The sequence below is a fragment of the Drosophila kikkawai genome, chromosome 4 (genome assembly GCF_030179895.1).
Source record: "Drosophila kikkawai strain 14028-0561.14 chromosome 4, DkikHiC1v2, whole genome shotgun sequence".
Classification (NCBI taxonomy): domain Eukaryota; kingdom Metazoa; phylum Arthropoda; class Insecta; order Diptera; family Drosophilidae; genus Drosophila; species Drosophila kikkawai.
In genome coordinates, this window is record NC_091732.1 from 787,248 (window position 1) to 813,599 (window position 26,352).

A 26,352-nucleotide genomic window follows, 5' to 3' on the forward strand; every position below is an offset into this window, starting at 1 on the left:
AAGAAAATGTACATACATACATAGGTCATTACCTTTAATGCCGCTAAACTGCTGTATTTTATTTTTCATTCAAGTGGAAAAATACAGAAGTCGTTATTATTTGATTATTTAATTTCGCTATATACAGTTACAAGTTTTCAATGAACACATTACATACTAACAACCACCAACCGAATGAATAAAAATAAAAGAAAACATGTCAACTAAGGCGCGGGAATCAAGTCATTGTTCAATGCTTTTTCTGTTTCAATTGGACACACTCCTTTTGTTGTTTTTTTTTTACTTAAAGCAATTTTTGTATTAGTATTTGCCGACGGGTATATGAAATTTACTCATCATCATCTCGGTTTAATATAATTGAAACTAAAATTGTTTATTATAAAAAAAAAGAAAGCTGACCCGGCACTTTAAACATTAAACATATATATTTACAAAAAACATAAAAATATATACATAAATATATATATTTCGACTGCTATTTGGCTGGCGGACTTACATCCGCAAAACAAGAAACTTCATAAAAGAAGAACAGCGAAGTTATTTCTTTTTATACCCTTGCAGGGTATTATAATTTCAGTCAGAAGTTTGCAACGCAGTGAAGAAGACGTTTCCGACCCTATAAAGTATATATATTCTTGATCAGCATCAACACCAGAGTCGATCTAGCCATGTCCGTCTGTCCGTTTTGACTGTTTTTTAAAATTTTTGCCTAATTTTTGGGATATGGCCATTTTATATTATTCCACAATTTTGGTAAAAAATTTTATGAAAATCGGACGACTCTATCTTATAGCTGCCATAGGAACGATCAGGAAATTAATAGGAAAAACAATTTTAACTTCGGTGCTTTTCAACGTATTTTCATCTACTCTGAGATAAGAGCTTTTATTATTATTTTTGAATTTTGGTATAAATTTCATAAAAATCGGACAACTATATCATATAGCTGCCATAGGAGCGATCGGTAGATGTAGAGAAAATGGTGAATGTAAAACTGTAACTGTCAAACTGTAAGTATAGGTAAAATGTATTGAAACTCTGTTTTGTGTGTGTTTTAAGCATTTAAAATTTAAATAAAAATATCAAAACCAATCTGCAAGGGTATACAAACTTCGGTAAGCCGAAGTTAGCTTCCTTTCTTGTTTTTTTTATTAATTTCATGATTGTTCATATGGCAGCTAAATTACATAGGCGTCCGATCCAGCCCTTGCAAAGGTATCAAAACCAAATTATTAAGAACTGTTTGCACTCGGAAGTAAATTTCCTTTCTAGATTTAAGGAAATTTTGTTAAATTTTCCTCAAATTTCCAAATAATTTCAGCTGGCCGCTCTGAACATATGGGTTTGCTTTGCCTGAGACTTGCTAATAAGGGGCCGATCAAATTTTAGCCCGCTGTAGTCTTCAATTCATGGATACTAAAGGAGCACTAATTTAATTAATAAAATTGAAGGAAGAAGCATTTAGGGCTGAAAGTAAGCATTTTGGGATATTTTTTAATTGCAATCAGCTGTTCTGGTTAGCGCTGGCAAAATATCGGAGCACTATCGATACTATCGATGCTTGACATTTTTTTTCAGAACATAGATTTTTTGTTTTTAACTATCGATGTTTTTTGGCTGGTTTAAAGTAAGTAAAAGTGTTTAAATTAAAGCGAAAAACAAAATGATTTTTTTTATAAATTAGCTAAATTCTCATTTTGTGATTGGCACTCGGGTGTAGAGATGGCAAAGGGTAATCATATTTAACTACTTTTGTCTAGAACCTGTAAATTTACTTTTGTGAATGTATGTGTGTGCCCAAATTCGGACAAAAAGGCAAAAAGTAGGAAAATCGGGATACTGGGCTTTTTAATATTAAAATAATTAAGCCTAGTACTCTGACGAGAAAAACCCGCTGTCTAAATTAGATAGCGGAATCGCTGTTTATTTCGCCACCGAGCTAGTGTGACCAACAAAAAATTAAGGAAAAGCCTGAAACGCCACGAAAATGTACTTTTTATGGCGTTTAAGGATTTTCTTTGGTCACACTAGACAGCTGTTTGTAAACAAATATTCAAAAAATATATTAAAAATATTAATAAATATGGCATTAAAATGTCGTTTGTGGGTTAAATTCCATATTATGGGCTTCCCCTTGACAGCCCCTATCAATGCCACCTTTTTCCTTCAACTTTCCCTCCATTAGGGGTGTCTAAATAAATCAAATGAATTATTTAGACAGCGCGATATCAGCTGCTTACTATCTTGATCTGGCAACGCCATTCAATTTTCGCAGGCTTCATTTTCATCGTCAGAGTACCGAAAAAAACGACGTGTCTAAAAGTTCTTCTTTTTTTTCGACACCGTTTTTTTTTATATGGAGTTTAGCCGCTGTCTAAATTTATACAGCGGTTTTTTCTCGTCAGAGTACTAGGCTTTAAATATTACAGTTGATTTGTTGTCATAAAATAAAGAGATAAACTATTAAAATGATTGTAATTGGTATAGGCATCCAAAATCTTTAAAATAAGGTAGAGGTAGGCGGTTTATATTAAATAGTAACAATTGGGGACATATTGGGGCAAGAATATACAGAAAAACACCATCAACTATTTTGGGAAAGTTTGTAGCTTTGGCGCCACATTTTAAATTTCATTTTTCAATTGTTCCTCGCCAACTTTGCTTACATATTTCGTAGTGTTGGTCAAATTTTCACTGTTAAGAAGAATAAATCAGAGTTTCACCGAAAAACTATCGCCAAACAAACCGTGGTTAGATTTCAATGCGTTCTAACCGCGGTCCATTTGAGAAAATTCGGAACGGCAAAACCTTATGGTTTATGGTAACGGACGGTGAATGCGCTTTGACGGTGTGTGGGAAGACCCTATAACATATAGGAGAGAATGGGGATAGGTGAACCACGGGGATAGATGAACAACTAGACTAAATTTGGAAAGCAAATAAACTTTACAAAACAAAAGATAGTATTTTTGCATAATACTTAATATTCCAAGGAATGTGGGCTCTTTTAGATTTCTATATACAGCAGACCCTTACGTCGAATTGTTCAGACATAATAATGTTAATAAAAAACAAGAAAGGAAGCTAACTTCGGCACGCCGAAGTTTGTATACCCTTGCAGATTGGTTTTGATGTTTATATTATAGATTTAAATGCTGAAAACACACACAAAACAGAGTTTCATTACATTTTACCTATACTTATTATATGTACAGTTTGACAGTTACAGTTTTGCATTCCCAGCTTTACATTTTCTCTACATCTACCGATCGTTTATATTGCAGCTATATGATATAGTTGTCTGATTTTTATGAAATTTATACCATAATTCTAGAATAATAAGATAAGCTTATATCCCGGAGTAGATGAAAAAACGTTGAAAAACAACGAAGTTATAGTTTTTTCCTATTAATTTCCCGATCGTTCCTATGGCAGCTATAAGATATAGTCGTCCGATTTTCATGAAATTTTTATCGAAATTCTGAAATAATATAAAATGGCCATATCTAAAAAATTGTGCAAAAATGTTGAAAAACAGCCAAGTTATCATTTTTTTTTTTTCTAAAAATTTATCGAACATTTGTATGGCAGCTATATGATATAGTCGTCCGATCCGGCCCGTTCCGACATATATAGCAGTGAGAGTATATAGAAGACTATATGCAATGTTTCATTCAGATAGCTTTAAAACTGAGGGACTAGTTTGCGAAGAAACAGACAGACGGAAAGACGGACGGACGGACGGACGGACGGACGGACAGACGGACGGACGGACAGACCGACATGGCTAGATCGACTCGGCTGTTGATGCTGATCAAGAATATATATACTTTATAGGGTCGGAAACGTCTCCTTCACTGCGTTGCAAACTTCTGACTGAAATTATAATACCCTGCAAGGGTAAAACAACAATAATCAGGCCTGCTCCGGTAATCGAAAACGGCAAGATTTTTTCGTTTTCGTTTTTGAAAACGAGAAATTGGTGCTCCGGTAATCGAAAACGAAAGATTTTTTCGATTTGAAAAACGGGCACCTTTTTCTGGCCGGAATAAAAAGTAAATGGCTTTTTTTATATGAAATCAGATCTTATTTACAAAAGGAAAAAAATAGTTTACTCAGTGGTCTATTGATGTTTATTCCACACCACCACAAGATCATTCTGGCACGTAGTTATTTTTTAAAAAATTTATTTCTGACCCCACCGCAGATTTGACAACAAAAATTTTGCCGTGTTCAACCAGTTTTCTCGTTTTGGCGATAGGTTGATAAGTTCACCGCAAAAAGTTATCGCCAAGGTTGCCATATTGTTGGTGGAACGAAACAGCCAGTTAAAAATACTTATAAAATATAAATGAATACATTAATAACTTTAAAGGACCGCCAAAATGGTTGTTTATAATTAATGCTATTTAATGTGATTACTTAAATGGTCCAAATTAACCAAATAATTATTTCAGACCACCGGAATTAAAACTGTGAAAAGTGTGGCAGCATCTTAGGTGCCTGGATTTGCTTAATTCTACCATTTTTTGCCTTTTTCTGGCTTAGAAAAAGGGCAATTGTAAATATAATAGGCAGTACTTTACGTTGTTTGCTTATTACCAACAACACAAGTTAGCTGCTTGAGCAGAGAGAAACGATGAGAAAACGAAACATCCGATAGCAGAAATTTGCCGAAAACCGGAGCAGCTAAAAACGAAAACGGTTCGTTTTCGCCCAAAACGAAATCGAAAAAATTTTACGATTACCGGAGCAGGCCTGACTAATAGGGTCTTCCCACACACCGTCAAAGCACATTCACCGTCCGTTAAACAAACGTTTCATAAGGTTTTGCCGTTCCGAATTTTCCCAAATGCGCCGGCGTTAGTTCAGCATTAAAATCTAATAGGGTCTTCCCACACAACATTAAAGCGCATTTAGCATCCGTTGAACAAATGCTCCATAAGGTTTTGCCGTTCCGAATTTTCCCAAATGGGCCGACGTTAGTTCAGCATTAAAATCTAACCACGGTTTGTTTGGCGATAGTTAGGCGATAGTTCTTCGGTGCAACACACTTGGCGAGAAACAAATGAGATATGGAATTTAAAACGTGGCGCCAAAGCTACAAGCATGCCCAAAATAGATGTTGGCGTTTTTTCTGTATATTCTTGCCCCAATATGTCCCCAATTGTTACTATTTAATATAAAACGCCTACTTCTTTAATTATAGATTTCGGAAGCCTATACCACCTATAGACACTCTTCGGGGAATTTGCTCTTTGTTAGAGAAAAATCATTAAAGAAACTCAAATTCCTCGTCATCTAATTCATTTTAAGTTAGTGCGGATAAAATTTGACGCAATCTGCGCTTTTGCTGTTGTACAACAGCCAAAATAGTTGGTAAATGCTCCATTTCAAATTTGCAACTGCCAATTCGACAGTCGTTGTTTACGTTTTCATGAGCCACAGCTGATCGATCAGCTGTTCGGATGCAGATGCACTTTGACGCAGCTCTGTGGGAACACGAGTTTCACATTTGTGAAAAATCCCAAACGTTCCTCAACAATTGTGCTGTGTGGGAAGACAGTATTAGACACCAAAATCGCTACACTCAACAAAACAACAAATGAAACTGCGGAAGATGTCTACGTCCACTGCACTCAAACGCCTTCGCAGCAACGCCGGAACCGCAAATGATCGCCTTTCCGATGCTCCCTCATCTCTGATTAAAGTGCGCTTTCTGGAGCAGACGTATAAGATTACTGCCTTCGTAAGGGAAATGCAGAAACGCATACTTAGTACAACGCGGGCTTAAGAAGGCAGGCCCTCCCCAAATGGCGAAAAAGCAAAAAAAAAAACAAAAACAGCAAAAGTCAGTGAGGTGACCAAACGACACTTGATCGTGGCCCTCATTGACAGAAGCGATAAAGCCGGCAAAATGACCGAGGCACAGTGGAAGATGGTGCATGCGCGGCTCGTTGAGTCATTGTACGCACGGATGGAGGAAGATCCCGAAGCTCCCATGCCCACCTTTGATGGCGCTGGGTGGCTAAATGGGGTCAAAATCCTAAAGTGCATGGATGACCCGACGAGAAAGTGGCTGACGCAAGCGGTCTGCCAGTTGAAGGCGCTGTGGGAATCCCATCCACTCCAAAGGCGAAGGTACTCTTCTCATCGCAATCCAAGCAGACCGGGCGCTGAAGCTGCTGCAGCGTCAGAATCCGGATATACCAACCGCGGACTGGAAGGTTCTGCACGATGCGGCCACATCACCCAAGGAGGGGGGGCAAGGTGCAGTCCACCAGATAAACAAGGAGGCAGAGGACATCCTCTATCCCAGATACGGGAAGATGGCGGGACGCATGGGTAGCGTATACCTGCGCCTCAAAAAGCGCCACACCGGGGATAAGGGTGTTAGCCCTTAAGGCAGACGTGGTGGAGAAGGACCTTGGAATACCATCGTGGATGCCGGCCGGGAAATGACGCTGGATGAGTCCGACAAAGGAAAGGACGGTGGACGCCGACATAGCTTTGGTCCAGGAGCTATGGATCGCCTCAGGCAATGCCATCGCCGGACTGAAGTCCGCAAATTACAATTTGCTACGGTAAACAGGAAGGGTCTACACGCTAACCTTATGTCTCATTACAGCTCTGATGACCTGACCGTGGTGATGCTAGAGCGGAAAAAAGCGCCTTTTGGTAGCTTCCTGCTACATGGCACACGACATGACGGTCCCACCAGAAGAACTCATGAGCCTGGTAGAAGCCAGCCCGAAGGACCAGAAACTGCTCGTGGTTGCAGACGCCAACGCGCACCTCTGCGTATGGTGGAGCCTGTACATAAACGACATAGGTAAGTCACTCTTAGACTCACTCAGACTTACTCTCAACCAACCAAAGTATAGCAAACGTGGTTGAGGAACACACCGTAGTATTTTCCAACTCCTCAAACGTGCTAGATCTTACAACTGTAAGGGGACAAGGTACTTTGGTATCAGAATGGAGAGTCCTTGAAAGACCATCCATCAGATCATAAGTACATACGGTTCCAATACGCATTCGAACACTCTCCAAAACAATTAGTCTTCAGGAGCCCCCGGAATACTAAATGGGAAAAATTCAAGGAGACTACCGCGACACGGCTCGCGATCTCTCCGGGCATAGTAGAATCCGCGGAAGACATTGAAAAGTCCCTGAGACCCTCTCCAAAGAACTGCTAGATTCGTACCACGCATCATGCCCTATATCGGACACGAGAAAGAGGACCAGGCCACCCTGGTGGAATAAGGACCTTTTACTCCGACGCAACAAACTCAAAGAATTCTTCAAAATCGCCAAGCAGGCGAAAGATGACATCATCAATGAGGAATACAAAGTCCTACTTAGGGACTACAAGAAGGAAATACGCAAGGCGCAGAGAAACTCATGGAGAAACTTCTGCTCCAATATAGAGACTGCAACGAAAACGGCTAGACTCCGGAAGCTGCTATCGAAGCAGCCAACCATACAGAGTCAGCTCAAGTCCGTCGTCGCGGACAGTGGACTGACTTGTTTAAGTACGGGCTATATCCCTATCCAATGGAGGGCCTCTCGGATTGTCTTCCTGCCCGAAGCAGGAAAGTGCAGCCACGTGAGCCAGAAGGATTACAGACCGATAAGCCTCACCTCATTTCTACTTAAAACGCTGGAAAAGCTATACTACAGGAACGATGTAGGGAGACTACTGTCGACCAACCAGCTCTCCTACATGAAGGGGAAATCAGTGGAGACGGCACTACACTACTGTCGACCAACCAGCACTCCTACATGAAGGGGAAATCAGTGGAGACGGCACTACATTCGTTGGAAGCCACCATTGATAGAGCCCTAAACAATAAAGAATATGCACTTGTAGTGTTCGTGGACATATCCGGGGCTATCAACAAGGTTAGTATGGACGCAATAATGGATCGCCTAGAAGCGGCAAACACGTCCCCCGCTATCAACTTGTGGATAAGAAATCTTCTAAGTTGTCGGCGGGTACAATCAGATTGGGGCACCGCTTCCATGGTGAGAGGAGCGCACAGAGGCACGCCGCGAGGTGGGGATGAATCCGAGGCAACCGAAACCTTGCATCTCATTTGCAAATGTACGGCCCTAACGAGGGCAAGGATGAGATGCCTCCTAGTCTCTCCGGTTCCGGCATCGCTAGAAGATGCCTCCAGGAGAAACCAGGGGAACTTCTTGCGTGGCCTCATGTTGTACGATGCACTTGCGTGTTTCGGAAAGAAACCGTGTCGTTGCTTTTTTTGCGCATGAAAATAAATAAAAAAAATTGTTTTTATTGTAGCGCTCTCAACTGGTAAGATTTAAATAAAATATATCGAAATTTGAATTATCTGGGTCTTACTATCACTCTGGATTTATATAAAACATCAATTACGGGCGATACAAGGTGCGCCAGGCCCGCCTTTTTATACCCTTGCAGGGTATTATAATTTCAGTCAGAAGTTTGCAACGCAGTGAAGGAGACGTTTCCGACCCTATAAAGTATATATATTCTTGATCAGCATCAACAGCCGAGTCGATCTAGCCATGTCCGTCTGTCCGTCTGTCCGTCTGTCTGTCTGTCCGTCTGTCCGTCTGTCTGTCTGTCTGTCTGTCTGTCTGTCTGTCTGTTTCTACGCAAACTAGTCCCTCAGTTTTAAAGCTATCCGAATGAAACTTTGCATATAGTCTTCTATATGCTCTCACTGCTATATATGTCGGAACGGGCCGGATCGGACGACTATATCATATAGCTGCCATACAAATGTTCGATATATTTGTAGAAAAAAAATTATAACTTGGCTGTTTTTCAACATTTTTGCACCATTTTTTAGATATAGCCATTTTATATTATTTCAGAATTTTGGTAAAAATTTTATGATAATCGGACGACTATATGATATAGCTGCCATAGGAACCGATCGGTAGATGTAGAGAAAATGTAAAACTGGGAATGTAAAACTGTAACTGTCAAACTGTAAACATAATAAGTATAGGTAAAATGTAATGAAACTCTGTTTTGTGAGTGTTTTCACCATTTAAATCTATAATATAAACATCGAAACCAATCTGCAAGGGTATACAAACTTCGGCGTGCCGAAGTTAGCTTCCTTTCTTGTTTTAATATATTTTTTGAGCCTTTGAGCTCTTATCCCCGCAAGAAGAAATGCGTCATACTCTAGAAAGTTGTTTTCCTTATACTTTCGCACCATATTTCAGCTTTCGAAAGATATAAATTAATTTATTTCGCTTCAAAATCTCAGCTGTTTAGTTTTTTGATCTGGCAACGGAAATTTATCTAATCTTAGTACCCGCGAAAGTGAAATGTCAGAACGTTCTATTCTCTCTCGTCGCTTAATTTTTTTTTATATAGAGTTTGACTGCTTTCAGAAAATGTAACTTATGTTAGTACTAATACTGACAGCGTGACAGCGACCAAACCAAAATAAAACTAAAAAAAGCTGCGAAAAAGGGAATTGTTTTCCCTCGTCGTTTTTGCGGGTACTGACATAATTGTGCTGTCACAATAATTAATTTCAAATATTCTTAGAGGCATTATGGAGAAAAAGTTGGGAAAAAAATAATTCTAGGATCGAAAAATTTTCTGCCCGCGAGGGGTGGCTTCGAATTCATCTTGATTGCACTATTGCACTTATAAAATTTGTTTACAAACAGCTGTATTACCCTTTTCTTGACGTTTCAGGGCTTTTCCTTAATTTCTTTGGACACACTGGTTACCGAAGAAAATTAATAGCGATTGTGCTATCAATATTGTGACAGCGCAATTTCGTTCTCTCGTCACTAGGATACAGTCGAGTTAATAAGTGCAGTTAAGGCGGAGCCTTTGGGCTTTAACAAACATAGAATATTTAAACTTAAGACAATGCCGGCAATTCAATCGCCAAGGATTTGCAAAAAGACGGTAAGTAATTAATAATATATCAATTTCATTACCAAAATCGACTTTATTTATAGTAAGGGATTGTAAAAATGCATGGAAATCACTACGAGACAGCATGGGTTACCATCTAAAGATTGCCAAAACTAAAAAAAGGGAGAGCTCTGCAAACTTTTTTGTGACACTGGTTCCCGTGCAAAATATATAGCAATTTCGCTTGGAACTTTTCGAAATCAAATTTATCTTATGTTAGTACGTATGTTTTATTATCTGAAATATCTAATGTAATATAAATTATAAATGCTGAAAAAATAAACAAACAATGTAAACTTTTATAAACTAACCTTTTAAATATTTTGTTTACAGTTTTACATTTCAGATTTATAATTATATTTATATGTACCAAACGTTCCTATGGCAGCTATATACAATAGTCGTCGTATAGTCAGAAGACTATCTTTAAAACTGTCTTCCCACTCAGCGCATTTGTGTGGAACGGTTGGGATTTAAAAAAAAAAGTGAAACTCGTGTTCCCACAGAGCTCACTTCAGGACCATTCCCCGACGTCATCAGCGAACTAATGACAAGGGCACTCACGAAACTCAATGCATGGGCAAAAGCCTGCGGATTGGGCATAAATCCAAGTAAAACGGAACTAATGCTCTTCACTAATAGAACTAAGGTCCCCAGCTTCACAAAGCCAAAGATAGATGGCATAGAACTAGAGATATCACAGCAGGCAAAGTATCTGGGAGTGATACTGGATGCGAAACTGTCATGGAAACAAAACATCAACGAGAGTGTCAAGAAAGCAAGCATAGCATTCTATTCCTGCAGGAAGATGTTCGGAAAGAACTGGGGCATCCACCCCAGGATAATAATATGGCTTTACACAGCGGTGGTAAGACCCATACTCACATACGGAGCACTAGTACGTCCAGAAACTAACAAGGATACAGAGATCGGCATGCGCAGGAGCCACGGGAGCACTGAGATCATGCCCCGCGGCGGCGCTCAACGCCATCCTGAACATAATACCGATAGAGCATTTCATCAGGAACACTGCAGCACAAGGTGCGGTACGACTTAAGGCTAGTCAAAGCTGGAAAGACTACCACACCGGACACTGCAGGATTCTGAACGAGATAAACTATCGGACGACAGTAGACACAGACTACATGACAACCGAACTGCGATTCGGTAACACATACACCACTATATACCCTACAAGGGAAGACTGGAAGAGAGGGAGAGTAACCGAACCGGATGAAGTCTCACTCTACACCGACGGCTCAAAGATGAGCAGCGGAGTAGGGTCCGGAATCTACGCCGAAAGCTGGAAGGTGGAGGAATACTTCCACCTCCCAGAGTCAGCGACGGTTCTCCAGGCGGAGGTTCTCGCGATACTGAAAGCTGCCGAACTTTCGCTAGACCGAGGCCTTCAGAATACCAACGTGAGGATATACTCAGATAGCCAGGCGGCGATCAAATCCCTCGCACAAGCTCGGACGACTTCAAAACTAGTGGCCAAATGTAAAGGGGCACTAAACAGACTTGCAGAAGATAACGGTACAAATAGCCTGGATACCCGGACACAATGACATAGACGGAAACGAGAAAGCCAACGAGCTGGCCAGAAAAGGGTCAGAAGAACACTCAGCAACAACAGACGTCCAGACCTCCCTGAACTCAGTCCAGACGGAAATTCATGACCATTTTAAACAATTAGCCAGCAAGGAATGGTCGACGAAGGCAGAGCACAGAAGATCGAAACTATGCTGGCCAGGACTCAATAGGAAGCGAACCGCAGAACTGATCTCCAAGAGCAAAAAGGACATCAGGAGGGTAACGGCAACTATCACTGGCCACTGGCCAATAGGCACGCAAGCCTGTAAGATGGGTCTACCCTACAACCCACAATGCAGAAGCTGCAAGGAACCAAGCGAGCAGGAGACACCAGAGCATCTGCTGTGCCACTGCCCGGCACTCAACAAACAAAGAGCCCGACACTTCGGAGCACACCAACTCGAGTCACTAGGGGAAGTTGGAAGGCAGCCAGTAGCGGCCATCCTAGCTTACCTGAATGACACGGGCTGGTACTAAGTAGGGCGCAGACAACAACAAATCGAAGGTGTGGATCAAAACGGAGCTCAGCTCTAATTGGAGGCGGCCAGGGCTGCCTCACCACTTATACCTACCTACCATTTTGGGCATGCTTGATGCCGGTCCATTTGAGAAAATTCGGAATGGCAAAACCTTATGGACCGTTTGTTCAACGGTCTTCCCACACACCGTCAAATCGCATCCACCGTCCGTTTCTTTTTTTTTCTTTTCTCAATTTGACCAACACTACGAAAATGTAAACAAACTTGGCGAGGAACAAATGAAATAGTTGTTGGCGTTTTTTTTTTTTTTTTTTGTATATTCTTGCCCCAAAGTGTCCCCAATTGTTACTATTTAATATAAAACGCCTACTTCTTTAATTATAGATTTCGGAAGCCTATACCACCTATAGACACTCTTCGGGGAATTTGCTCTTTGTTAGAGAAAAATCATTAAAGAAACTCAAATTCCTCGTCATCTAATTCATTTTAAGTTAGTGCGGATAAAATTTGACGCAATCTGCGCTTTTGCTGTTGTACAACAGCCAAAATAGTTGGTAAATGCTCCATTTCAAATTTGCAACAGCCAATTCGACAGCCTTTGTTTAAGTTTTCATGAGCCACAGCTGATCGATCAGCTGTTCGGATGCAGATGCACTTTGACGCAGCTCTGTGGGAACACGAGTTTCACTTTTTTTTTAAAATCCCAACCGTTCCTCACAAATGCGCTGTGTGGGAAAACAGTATTAGATAGCTTTACAACTGAGGGACTAGTTTGCACAAAAACTGACAGACGGACAAAAGGAAAGACCGAGGGAAGGGCAAACACACATCGTTAGGTCGACTTGGCTTTTGATGCCGATCAAGAATATATATACTTTAAAGGGTGGGAATCCCTCCTTTACTGCATAGTAAACTTTGACTAAAATTGTAATACCCTGCAAGGGTGTTAAAAAGAGACATACTGGCTTTTCAGTCGATTATAGAGTCGTACCACAAAAATCCATCTGCCTTCCACGATTCGTTGTAGATATAAGCCATAAGGTTTTGGCACTCAGAAATTTCTCATTTTGTTTTCCATCTATTGTGTATCTAAATTTGACTTTAGTTATATGAAAGTTTTTCACTAGAGATTCTTAAATTTCTCGTCATCTATTGAATTAAATGACGAGTAATTGGAGATTCTCTTATGATAAATAGTAGTAATACCCTTTAGCCTTGTAATGGGTTGTTGTTGTTTGAATAAGTTCTAAAATTATTTATCACAACAATTTTATATCCCATTTTAGTTTTGGTATCCAATTCACGTGTATTTGCCGCTATAATGGAAGATATTTTTGTTTGATGTACACTTACCATAAAAAGAACTATTTAGGTTCTGAAAATTTTGCAAAAAAAAAAATCCCAAAAGATATACAAAAATATTAATGGTATTTATTATATATATTTATTTTGTCGCTTGGCTAAGATTTATTATAATTTAAATTTAATTACATTCAAGAATACGCATTATAGGTTGATTCTTTGTCAATTAATATGTATAAAGTAAGGGATATAAATACGTGTCTAATACGGAAAAATTTCTGGTTTCAATTCGTTCTTTTTTCATGCGATAGTATATATATATATATATATATATATATATACATATAATAACAATATATATTTATTATATTATTTATTATATAAATATACACGAGGGCCACAGAAATCGTTAAGCAGGCTCAAAATCTCATTTAAATAAAAAATTAAAGTTCAGAACTCATTTTTGAATACCTTTTGAATGAATTTCTATACCTATAGTACAATCAATTTCTGTGGCATTTCCGAAATATATATTCCTTTTTCATGGCGTTTTTCAGATTGCTGCATAGAAAGAGATTACCAACTATTAACCTTAGTGAGTAATTCTTTAAATTCTTATTTTATATCAGTATTAAGTAGTTTTCTTTATTAAATCATTTTTTGTTTTTAACAATAGAAAATGCAAAAAGCCCTTAACTAATCAGTACTATTTGTGCCATAAACGTGTTTATTATTTTCTAACAGGCTAGAGTTTCATAAATTATATTCTTAAAAGCCTTTCTGTTAATAAATTCGAATAATATTTCGAATCATTGTACAAAAATCGAATATTTTATTGTTATTATATCGGGTCTTTTTTGTTAATTTTTGTAGTTGACAATTTTTGTGTGAGTTGTTTCTTTGTATGCTTATACTAAAAACGCAATGTGCATTATAAAAGTTTGGTCATAAAATTTAATTCAGTTGTTTATCATCTGTTTGTCATTTAATTTAATTAATTAATTATTGTATTTTGATTTCAAATATAGCGAAATAACTTAAAATGGCTCTGTTAATTTACATGTCGTGTTTTCTAAAAACGTTGCTTTTTTCGTTGATTTATATAAGATAAGGAGAACATTAAAGATATAATTGAATATATACAACGAAAGTAAGTGTTTTTATTATAATATTAAAATTAAACATATTAAACATAGTACTTCTAAAGTTTTTTATATACACATTTTTCAGGTAATAAATGGATGTTTGAATGGTAGGTATATATAGAATCAAAGGGTCGGATATATATATAGATAAAATAATCGCGCTCCATATCGTAAGATTGAAATATCGAAATTTCGCATTTTACGTTGTCGATATTATACAAAATATCGGAAAAATACTTTTTAATAATAATATCGCGCTCAATATTGTAAAAGTTGATATCAAAATTTAAAATATCGAATAGCAATATTATTAAAAAAAAATAACAGAAAAATACTTTTCTGTTATATTAAACCAAATATCGATTTATTAAACGTACAACAATGCAATAATGACATTCGCACCTAAGCTATACAGCATCTATATATACATATATTTTGACACCCAAGTATAAAAAAAAAACAACTGTATAATGCATGAACTGAACTTTGAGAGGACTATTCTGAATATTAATCTTGCTTAAAAATAAATACACTTGCCTAATTTAATGCTAATGGTGTGATGATAATGTTAAAAATGATTTAAATATGTACTGATAGTTGTTTCTAATATGAATTGTAATATTCTTTCTTTTTCGACTTCCCTCGCTAGTTTTTATATTTTTTATATCTGTATATCACAAGTTTGAAGATAGTTAGAAATATAGTGGTGATTTTTAACTACTATTTTGTATTGGCATAAATTGGGGACATGAAAACTAGCTGCCATTAAATATAGTTAATTGCTATTACAAATATTTCCGCAGATTTGAAAACAATTAAAAATGTCATAGTGCAAATTATTTGTTAAAAATTCCCTTCTTTTGTCGAGCATAGCATTCTTGTAGTATTCTTGTAACATTCTTTTTAGGGATATATAGTTTAAAATTGATACATCGAGAATTGCGCTCATATGTATTTAACATGGAAGTAACAATTACTGAAAAAATTGTATTTAATTCGTCGCTTTGTTCGATTATATTGCAAAAATATTTTTAAAAAATCGATTTATCGCAACGGTAAAATATATATATTACCCGTATTAATCTTTCAATTCATTTTAAAATCTGCAAGAAAATTTTTGCAAAAGAGCTAAGCTATATTTTGGATGCAATATATATAGTGATTTATCTTTTAGCAATCGATGCCATTCTCAGTCGCACTGCAACCTTGATGACGAAAAGAAAGAGAGGCGGAAGAGGGGTCTACCACCACTTGGGACGAAGACCCATTGGAGGTTATATTATGCTGATCTTCGGCGGAACGAAATCGTAAGAACCCCTGATCTGCCACAAGCATACTATCCGAAGCACTTGATGTTGTCGTACAGGAATTGGATGAAGCAGAAGCTACCGAAACTGATGATGCAGTACGAAGTTTATTACCATTTTTATTGGAATTCAATAATGGATCGTTAGTATTATTCTTAACTCCTGAAGAAGTAATTGTTATCATGGATTTATCATTAATTGTGGAATTTGTAGTACAATCCTCTCCATTTGTCACCGTCGTGATGCCTTCATTGTTAATCAAGTTTGTACACTCGACATTATTGCCAGATATTATATCATCCTCTTCTTCATCATCGTCTTCCTCATCGGAATTGTGATGATCATAGGGTAGCTGACGCTCCCTAATGGGTATACTTTTTATTAGATCAGAATTAGTACCAGATCTGAGATGGGTGTTACGTCCTTTGACTGCCCCTCCTCTCTGGTAATAATGAGCTGCTCTATCTCCCAAGGTTTGAGCCCCATTTGTCATCATGCGATGATGGGTCCCCAATACCATTGATGGTTCCAAGGTACGTTCTGAGTGAACTCCAATTTGACTTAAGGTTCCACTTTTTCTTACGCCCGTAAAGAAACACCGCTCATAGGAGTTATAGCTGGGATAGCGAGCATTACCTCCATTGGAAGAGGAACAAGAGTTACTTGTTGAGTTTGAGCTACGTCTTTCAGTATGATGAGTCTGATTTGTATTATCAAAATAGTTACGTTCAAGTGTTCCGCCATTTAATTTTCTCCCATTTCCCATCTTATGATCCTGAAAGCTTTCAATATTATTTGCATCCTTAGAATTCAAAGTCTTTTCCTTATAAACCGGCCTCTCGAATATATTGAACTCAAATCTTTTATTATTTTCATGCTCCAAGGGTTCTGAATAGCAAGTTTCCGCAGTATTTCTTTCTAAACTCTCTGGATTTTTTAAATTAAAATTGGGATTTTCGTAGTGATCTGTTACCGAATCATTCGTATAACGCATAGTATGGGGCTTATGATGATAGTTCTGGACTTGAACATGACCATGATGATATTCCGATAGATTTTGACTGTTCATAGAGCCTGTATCGTAGGGCCTTTGATACATGGGCTCCTGCAGTTGATACTCAAAAGAACGTCCATTGTTACCTGGATTAGTGGACGAAGAGCCCGCAGCACCCATGGGATTCAAGGCATAACTGTCATCGTAGATTAATTTCCCCGTTCGCATGGTGTACGTGTGTAGATTCGTATTAGCATTGCATATGGCGGGATAATCGGTATCAAAGACCTCTTGACTCGAGCTCGAAGTGCAGGGTAAGAAAAAATTTGAAACTCCTGCAACGTTGCCAACAACATGTTTGTCTCTCGTTGATGCACAACTCACCATACGTACATCATTCGTGCCCACATTTCCAGTATTATTTGTTACTGAATCATTACCACCGAGACTAGTCTTTAGGCCCGTTACCCATGTAATCAACGTTATAATGGCAATTTCGATTAATCGTAGGGAAAACTGATAACCCCATTGTAACCAATCGACATCTATGATATTCATTTGCCGCGTAGAGGTGGCAATACATATGGCGCCAAATATCTGCAGGACAGCCATTAAGACGAAGAGCAAAGCTGTGGCAATGGTAATGTGTATGGCATACGACAAGTTCTGATAGCCATGAATATAATTCTGTGATTTACTACGCAAAATCCTCTTTAAAATTCGATATAGATATAAGTAGAGTAGACCCAAGCTCAAGCAAATAAATATGTAAATAATTTGACAAATCAGAGTCAACACCCTTGGTGGCGGAGGTAGAATAGCAGCCGATGAAGGCGGCGTCAAGCTTGCACCGCCTCCTCCCTGAAAATGCAACTGTCTGCGAAAGTATAGCTGTTGCTGTTGCTGTTGAAAATATAGTAAATGATTCTTTAATGTATAAGACTCAACATAATGCAGAGTTACACAAAGAACCACGTGCACGCCACAGCCCACAACTACTGTCAGAGGTCTTATCAAAGCTGAATAGCGATTATTTTTGTGATTTAGTGACTTAAGAAATAAAAATAAAATTAAAACCGAAAAGGCTACAGTAAGGAATGTAGAGGGAAGGTTTAACAGCAACTCCGCTGCAAAAATATTAAATGACCCGTGCACATTATAGGCATCAAAGCATAGAAAAAATATACGCATGGCGCAGATTAAAATCAATATAAAATGTATGCAAATGAAGTAGGACTGGGCAAACAAGTGTGTCAACTTGTTAAAAGTTAAGAGTTTGTACAGGGAATAAACTGAAAGAATGGTGAAAAGTACAACGGAGAGATAAATGTGTATATTCCAGGCCCAAGACCACGTAGTGTGGGCCTTCTCACGTTCGCCCAGATTCGGCATGGCCCCGAGTTCTTTACCCACTGTGGTCTTGGCAACGGAATTGGTAGTGGCATAGGACAAGGACGATGTGGCAGAGATAACATCACCAATTGCGGCCGCAGCCGATGGTGTGGTCTGACTTTGATTGGCATTATCATAATAATCCATTTTACTTTGATTTATATTAGAACTTAACACCGAAGCAGAGCCATCTGCTATATTTTCCTCTTGATTTGTTCCCTTTTCCTGTTTCTCTATCAAAACTATAGGTGATGAAGGCGGATTTCGTATGCTTATGATATTAGGCCTTTGAGTCACTTGCTTTAGAAGAACAGCTGGAATATCACCATTTTTACCGTTGGAGCCCAGAATCCTACGTATATTGGGCAAGACTTCCTGACTTTTCTTAATTATGGGATCATGGTCACCTATCTGATCCTGTTCTTGGGAATTTTTCGCAGTGCTAGCTGACTTTTTTTCATTCAAATACTCCTCGTGGGGACGCGCTGGCGTATTCAAGGCTTTTTTCCTATCCATTGTGGTAACAGCGTCATCGATATTATGCGAGCTACTCGGCTCTATTGAAGGATTATTTGTATCTAAACTCAGGATGGGATTAGGGTCGTTGTTACCTCCCAATTCCGGTGGTCTTATGGGTATCCGATCCTGACTGGGCATTAGGCTGGGCGGTGGGATGGGCCTCCTATTGATACCAATTAAACCCTCATTATTTGTCCCTCTTAGAGTGGGTTTATCAGCGAAGGGATTTTGGTATTCCGGAGGCAGCGGAGGCGTGAAAAAGGATCGCGATGGCGGCGAGTAAGATGGTAAGTGATCCCCTGGATACATTGGTATGGTTGGCGAATGAGCAAGGCCGTTGTTTGCTTTTTTGTTGAAGAGGTTGGGAACTTGAAATTAATTTAGATTTTAATTATTAAAATTATTTTTAATAATAATAATAACATACTGGCTGGATTTGGCGTTGAATTGTAGTGCTGTCTATGGCGATCCCTTTCATGTTGTGTATGTGACGAATGACGATTTGGATTTGGATATGTTGGATTATTATTACTCTTCAAGATATCCGCATTAGGGGCTGAAGTGGGCAAAGCATGATCTCTTTCTAAATCCAACTCATAGTTCTTTTGGTGGTTGACACCTGGTTGTTGATGATGTATTGATAAAGGATACCTAAAAATATAAATATAACATGATTATTAATCCTACATATGGCATGTATAACAAAAATTGAGTTTTCGGATGGAAAAAAAGTAAGTATATATTTTTACTGTACAGATATTTGATGTGGAGGAATGGGAGAACTTTTTTTCCTTTTTTTGTTGGATTGGCTAAGAGTTGGATTGGTTTTTCGTGGCTAAAGGATATGGTGCTGGGTTGGAAAAGTACTGTACAGTCCATTAATATACACCCAGTGCCAACAAAAATGCCGCACTCTGAATATTCATGCACTTCAAACTTTTTTTGCCTGGGATTTCTTCAAATGTTTGTCGAATCGTCAATTTTTTTTTATATATATTAATGGAACAATTTTAAACAAAAGTGCATTCAAATTTTTATTTTAAGCCAGTGTTTTATTTAGATTTAATGTCTTTTTTAGATACACATTATTTTAACACTTCAAGTATGTTTGGTGTCAATAATGGCATTTTTGCAGAACGTATGTACATGGGTTTGTAGGGATCTATCCAGGTAATGAGCGATTGTGATTTTGGCTGTGTCCTAAGCGTAGTCTGTTATTTATTATTAGTTGTTGTCTGTTGACAGCTTTGTATTTATATGAGTAGATTGCGGGTGTAGGCCGATGTGGCTCGCGATCCATATTAGTGTAATTTTAGGGAAAAGGGAGGGGACAAAATTTGTTATTTCTGTGGGGTTGAATAAGTGGTTGGATATATCGCAAAAAAAACATATTTATAACAAAAAATAATATATATATTTATGTGGTGTTTTGTTAAGATACTTTCAACAAATGCTTTAAAAAAATATAAAATCTATTTTTTATATAACATATTTTCTATAAAAATGTTATAATATTACATATATGTGCATATTATTAAGGGGGGGGGGGGGGGGGGGGGTAAGGTATTTAATTTTTTTTTTTCGTAATTTTTTTTTTATTTTTTATTTTTAAGGCATAATATATATAATATTCTTAAGAATATTGTGTCCAAGTTTTACATCGATCATAGTAAAATTGACGAAGTTATGCGGAGTTGAACGAAGGTCGGTTGGTGTTAAATGTATGAGAATCACAAAGTTTAAAGCGCTCTCCTGAAAAATTCAATTTTTCAAATCGGTGTACACGATTACAGAAAAACTACTGGACCGATCGATTTGAATTTTGGCACACACATTCTTTAACTAATTCCTCAGGTATTCACGTCGGCTTTTTTTTAATTTTTAATTTTCATATATTTTTAAATTAAGAAATAACGTTTTTTTTTAGTCAAAAATCGGGTTTTTGACTTTCAAATTTCCTAAAAAAATCACAAAAAAACTAAAAAAAAAAAAAAACGCTTCCTGAATACCTCGGGACACTTATCCTTTAACGAATGAGGTATAATTTTTTTAGATCGGATGATCCTGTGGACTGTTAGGATGTACACCGCAAAACAACATTTTTTGGAGGCGACTCGGGAGATTCCCTATAACTTGTCTACGTCTAAATATTTTTCAATACAAAATTTTTAAAAAATTATTCAAATGTTGTGTTATTATATGGTATTTAATTCATTAAGCTAACTTTAGCCGTTCCGCCACAATAATTTTTTGAAAAGTGGCCTTTTTTGCACCGAATTAACCTTACCACCCCCTTAAGGGGGGACATCTGAGTAACTTTTTTTAAAAATCGAAATTTTTTTTTTTTTTGCTTAAAAAATTCTTTAGTGTCTTAAAAATAACATACCAAAAGATAGAGTCCGGCAAATGTGTCTAAGTGTCGAAATTTTCCATTCTGCGGCGATGCCTCTTATGTAAATATATACGATCTTAAAACTTTAAACGCGTTTTATTTCAAAACCACTTTTTTTGAGTTGGCCGAAAACATAACTCGAACAAATCTTAACCGATCGATCTGAAATTTTTACAGTATATCCAAAATACCTATGGCTATCGACACACGTAGGATTTTTTTTTTTTTTTGTTTTTGCTTACTTTTTTTTATCAACAATTTTGTGACTTTTTTTGATGAAAATTGAACATTTTATTTAATCACTCACCATTTTGCTAAAAGTCAAAATATCGAAAAAATCCTACGTGTGTCGATAGCGGTTGAGATACAGAAACTAACAAAATTTGATTTTTTGTGTTAGATCAAAAATTAAGGACGTTAGGTATTTTGTAGTTCACAACTAACATTATCAAACCTACTTTAAGATTTTTCGATTGGCTTTTTCATTTGGCCAACAAAAATTCTAGAAAATGGGTTTTTTTTTTGCCAGTTACTCAGATGTCCCCCCTTAATATTTAATATACATGGGTAACTCTCCAGAAACAATACTCGCGGCCAAAACAATAAAACTTCTCTAAAATTGTTCAAAATATTTAAGGGTCCATTCTGGTTAGTTGAAAAAAAAATTGAATTTTTTTTTTGCATTTTTCGATATTTTAAGTGTATAGAACATCATACTAAAAGAACAAATCGAAATACGTAATAGTTTAAAAGTTATGAGCCTCCAAACCGGCCGACTCAAAGCAGCTACAGAGCAAACATAAAACTTTAAACGCGTTTTCTGGAAAACTACGTTTTTCGAGCTGGCGACCGTCCTATCTCAGTCAATTTTTAACGAATCTTAATATTTTTTTTTTTAAATGCGCGTAATGAAGCTGTCCATGGAATAGACTACAATTATATTGATAGCATATACATTGGATTTATTATTAACAAAAAAGTGAAGAAAATTTTCACGAAAAACGAAAAAGTAATTTTGAATCTTTGAATTTTTGGTTTGAGTCGATTTTTACGTCCTGCAGGACGGTCGCCAGAGGGGTACCTTTTTTTGCAGAGGCTTACGTCGTCCTGTGTCCTGCTTCAGGACATGCTCTAAAAATTTTGAAAATTTGTGCTAAATCATCTCTAAACTATGAGAAATAAACATGCAAAGTTTGAACTTTCTGTCTTTTCCTTTGTCAAAAAAAGGTCCTAAAGATTGCCTATTTTTTGACCCAACTAACCAGAATGGACCCTTAAGGGGGGATATACATGTAAGCGGTCAAAATTTGGCCATTTTTCGTGAATTTTTTTTTATAAGAAATAGTCAAGCAATCGTCGTGAAACTTTGGATATAGTTAAAAGTAGAATCAGAGATGAAAAAAATTAGTTATAAACAATATTTTACAAAATGGCGGACTTATGGAACATATGCCGTAGCGCCTCGAGCTTTGAGTTGCCGTGCTATGGACACGATAGAGCTCGTAATTCCTGTCCGAAATCCGTAAACTAAATTTTTTTGTATTCATTACACCTTTATCTTCTATTTGAACCTAAAAAACCAAAAAGAAATCAAGACAAAAAAAATAAATTTTGATTTGAAGGAAAAAATGCCATTTTCAGGTGATCAGTTTTCACTTCCCACCCTCTTAAAAAATATTAATACTCAGTTTTATAACAACCATGTAGGTTCAAATAGAAGAAAATTTCATGCTGATCATAATAATTTTTGATTCACTCCGATATGTTACATAGTTTTTTGTGAATCGTGTCCAGAGCATAGGTAGAAATGCAAAAATTAGAAGCTGAGAAAAAGACGTTTAAAGTTTTTGATGAGTTAACACGTTAACACTTGCGAACCTTGCGTGCATACTTGATTTGAGGCACTTAGAGTTGGAATTCGATAATGAAACTTACACACTATATTCTTTAAATAATAAACTATTTTTTAAACCCAAAAAAAAATTTGCCCAAAAAATTTTGGTTTACATGTATATCCCCCCTTAAACGAAAATGTGAGAAAAACCAATTCTTTTAATTGGTGAATCACAATAAAAAAGGTCGTTTTGTTTTGATGATAACTTTTAAAACAGGCATTTAGCTTTGTCTTTTTCTTTCTGACATCACTCGAACAATGCAAGAGTAGATATAAAATACTTGTTTTTCTAATTTACCTAAAAAATAATAATAGTTAATAAATAAAATGAAATAAATAAAATTAAAATTAAAAGTTTAATCTATGCATAATACATTAAAAAAATTTTACTAAAATCGTTTATCACGTTTTGGAGAAATCAGTGTTTGTCTGAAAAAGTGCATTTTGTACGGTCGCGTGCGAAAGCGTTTTGTAATTATCTTGAAAACGAACAATCATCCAAAAATTATATATATATGTGCATATTATAAATTTTTTTCCTACTTACCTTTGCGTTGTGAGAAATGGTGTCGCAACTGTTGTTAAACCCAATGAATAACTGGAGTCTGGTATACTTCGTTTAGTTGTTGAGGTTGTTCCATAGGCCACTTTTATCAAAACGGCCGCAACACTACGTTCAAAATTATTTAGCTTTTCCAAATAATCTTTTTCTCCAATTGGAGAATTGGAGTTACCAGCAGATATCATATTATTGCTGCCCCCAGTACTATTGTTGATTCTACCTTGTCCGCTATTCGATTTAGCTTGTGATATAGTTTTATTATTGTTTATGTCATCCAATAATAAGGATTGTGTTAAAGAAATTTGGCAAGTGACGATTGAAAGCAGTAATAGTAAGAGGGCAGCTTGATGGCAAAGCATTTTTCGTAACACAATATAAGTATTTAATGTATATTTATCTGTATTTAATCGATATTTATTGTTATTTAATACTGTCGAAAGGAGTGATATTCCGTGTATTTCTTTCACTTTTATTATTTCTTGTGTAAATTCATTGCTTAGTTTTTTTGGCGGGCCTAAAATAAAAATTAATATGTTAAAGATAAGACATAGTTTAACATTTCTTGATAAATAATAACATTAAATTTAAAATATAATTACCATATTGCAAAGAACCACGCTTTTTCACATTAATTAGAAAGCTTAGGTCCGTTTGAGACATGATAGCATAATGTTATTGGTCCATCTATTTAATGACTACTTACTAAATAGATCTTGCAAGTGGATGGATCCTTCGATTAAGTTGACGTTACGGTTAGGAAAAGCACCTGATAAGTAATTGCAGAAAATATTATATTAATACACGAAAACTCTTTATAAACGATCAGCTATATATGAGTAAAAATGTTCAATGGATTAAATCTCAGTAGCATAGTACTACAACTCACGAAAGGTATTCTAACACATACTGTAAGCAAAAATACAGAATTCGATGTATCTATGTTTAAACATCAATATATTGGCCCTTAACATACGGTCTGGGTATTCCCTTTACGACTGAATTACTGAAAATATCGGCCACTGAAAACAACTTTTTGCATACAAACTGCTTATGCGATATTTTTTAGTCATTTAGGGTCACTAAAAATATGGCTTAATTGACGGAAAAGCCAGAGTGGTTAAATATTAAAATTTTGGACTGCTAAGTGAAAGGTCCTGAAGTTTAAAATAATTTAAGATTCTATGGGATAATACAAAAGTTCTACACATGTTTGCGGCTGAGTTTTTGGGTCGTTCCCGTTACGGCTGGAAGTATTGGCTAACTATTGCGATACATCGCCGATATATTCAACAAGGGAATACGCAGAATGTTTTCCTTATACGACTGAATACCTGAATATTTCGGCAGTTAAAAATAGCTGTTCCAAACAAAAAACTCTTTCAATATTTTCAGTTATTCAGAATCGCCGAGGTCGCTGATAATATAGGCTAAATTACTGAAAAGCCGGTGCTTAAAACTTCATAAAAGTAAACGATTTGGATTGCTAAATGAAATATCCAGTTGTTTAAAATTATTAAAGAATATATATAAGAATACGATAGGTACATATATTCATGTCCAGCAACTTGGTCTTTGTTGAAAGTTTGACGGGTGACGTTTTTGGGTAGTTCCCCGAATGGCTAAATTTATAACCGATATTTTTTTAGTTTAGACAGTTTTTCCATCGTATAGGAAATACTTTGAGATATTTATATTTATAGTTTTTTAAACAACATTAATTATATTTGCAAATAAAAACATGTTGGTTGTTATGAAATAAATATACATATGTATATAGAGATGTTATTATGATTATATCAAATAGTAATAAAGATTAAGTAACAAATACTTTAGGTTCAGTGGACAAAAACATGTTTTACATACATATGTACATATATACAAATCTGTCTATTAACATAACATACACTTAGTTTCATCTTTAAAAGGTATCTTCACTTTCACTTTAAAAACATTTTTGCATTACTTTCAAATGCCTACTTCGCTGTTCCATACATTAACACTATTTTATAAACGTTATGATAAAAAAACAAACATTTATGTATAAACATCTATGTACTATATATTATGTGTAATATATATACATATATATATATAAATATTTTTGTATACAAAAAATGTCTTATAATATAATATGTATATATAGCCGACTTACCTTTCTTGTCCATGACTTTTGTTCCACAACTTTAACACACTTTATATTAATGATAAATTCATTAAAAATGTGTTTGCATCATACTCCAATATATCAAGTATGTAAATGCTTTTGCATACTTAGCACCAACACGGAATACATGCATACATACATATGCATGCATTCAGCTGTGTACACATATATTAGCACTGCAGATAATGTACGCACTTAAATACAATGCTATAGTCATCTATATTGATAACCATCCCATCCCTAGTTTAAAATGTTTTTCTCTATGAACATTTAAATAGATTTACACATTATTTAAGTAAGTATACAACATTCAAATCCAGGTTATGACGTCTTGGATTTTTCACTGTGCAACACACATCACACAAAATGGCGGACTCACAAAAATCGATCAATTAATCGGTGTCACCGATTAAGGTTGTTTAAACCATAGCTGGTTGCAAGGTATCTATTAGTAAGGGTATTCTTTTATATATTCATGACATAATAGAATATGTTTTTAATTTATTTATTAAAATAAACAAACGCGATTCTTCTGACTACCTTAAGGGTATTCCCATGACGGAAGACTAAATTACTGAAAATATCGGCCACTGAAAACAGGTGTTTTCATAAGAACTTCAGTACGATATTTTTGGCCATTTAGCAACTTTTAGGTCGCTCGAAATATGGACT

The 26,352-nt window shown here is 36.3% G+C and overlaps 1 protein-coding gene across 2 annotated transcripts; it reads right to left on the reverse strand.

Annotated features, from left to right (window-relative positions):
* Positions 1-13,420: 13,420 nt before the first annotated feature.
* LOC108083269 (uncharacterized) lies at positions 13,421-26,047 on the reverse strand. 2 transcript variants are annotated; one of them, XM_017178991.3, is made up of 5 exons: positions 25,669-26,047; positions 24,220-24,282; positions 23,502-24,030; positions 19,096-19,319; positions 13,421-19,036 (listed from the first exon to the last, which is right to left on the reverse strand). In XM_017178991.3, exons 1-5 carry the CDS (start codon positions 25,679-25,681, stop codon positions 15,627-15,629), a joined length of 4,239 nt encoding a protein of 1,412 aa, XP_017034480.1. In that variant the 5' UTR covers positions 25,682-26,047; the 3' UTR covers positions 13,421-15,626. The 2 variants fall into 2 exon arrangements, with proteins under 2 accessions (XP_017034480.1, XP_017034489.1); XM_017179000.3 differs by having other exon boundaries at positions 24,116-24,282.
* Between the last annotated feature and the right edge of the window lie 305 nt (positions 26,048-26,352).

Excerpts from the sequence above, each read along its gene's own strand:
- LOC108083269 (XM_017178991.3), bottom strand. Across the intron at positions 19,320-23,501 it reads CCATTTCTCACAACGCAAAG|GTATCCTTTATCAATACATC; the intron begins GTAAGTAGGAAA and ends TTATATTTTTAG. Across the intron at positions 19,037-19,095 it reads TTCAACGCCAAATCCAGCCA|TTCCCAACCTCTTCAACAAA; the intron begins GTATGTTATTAT and ends ATTAATTTCAAG.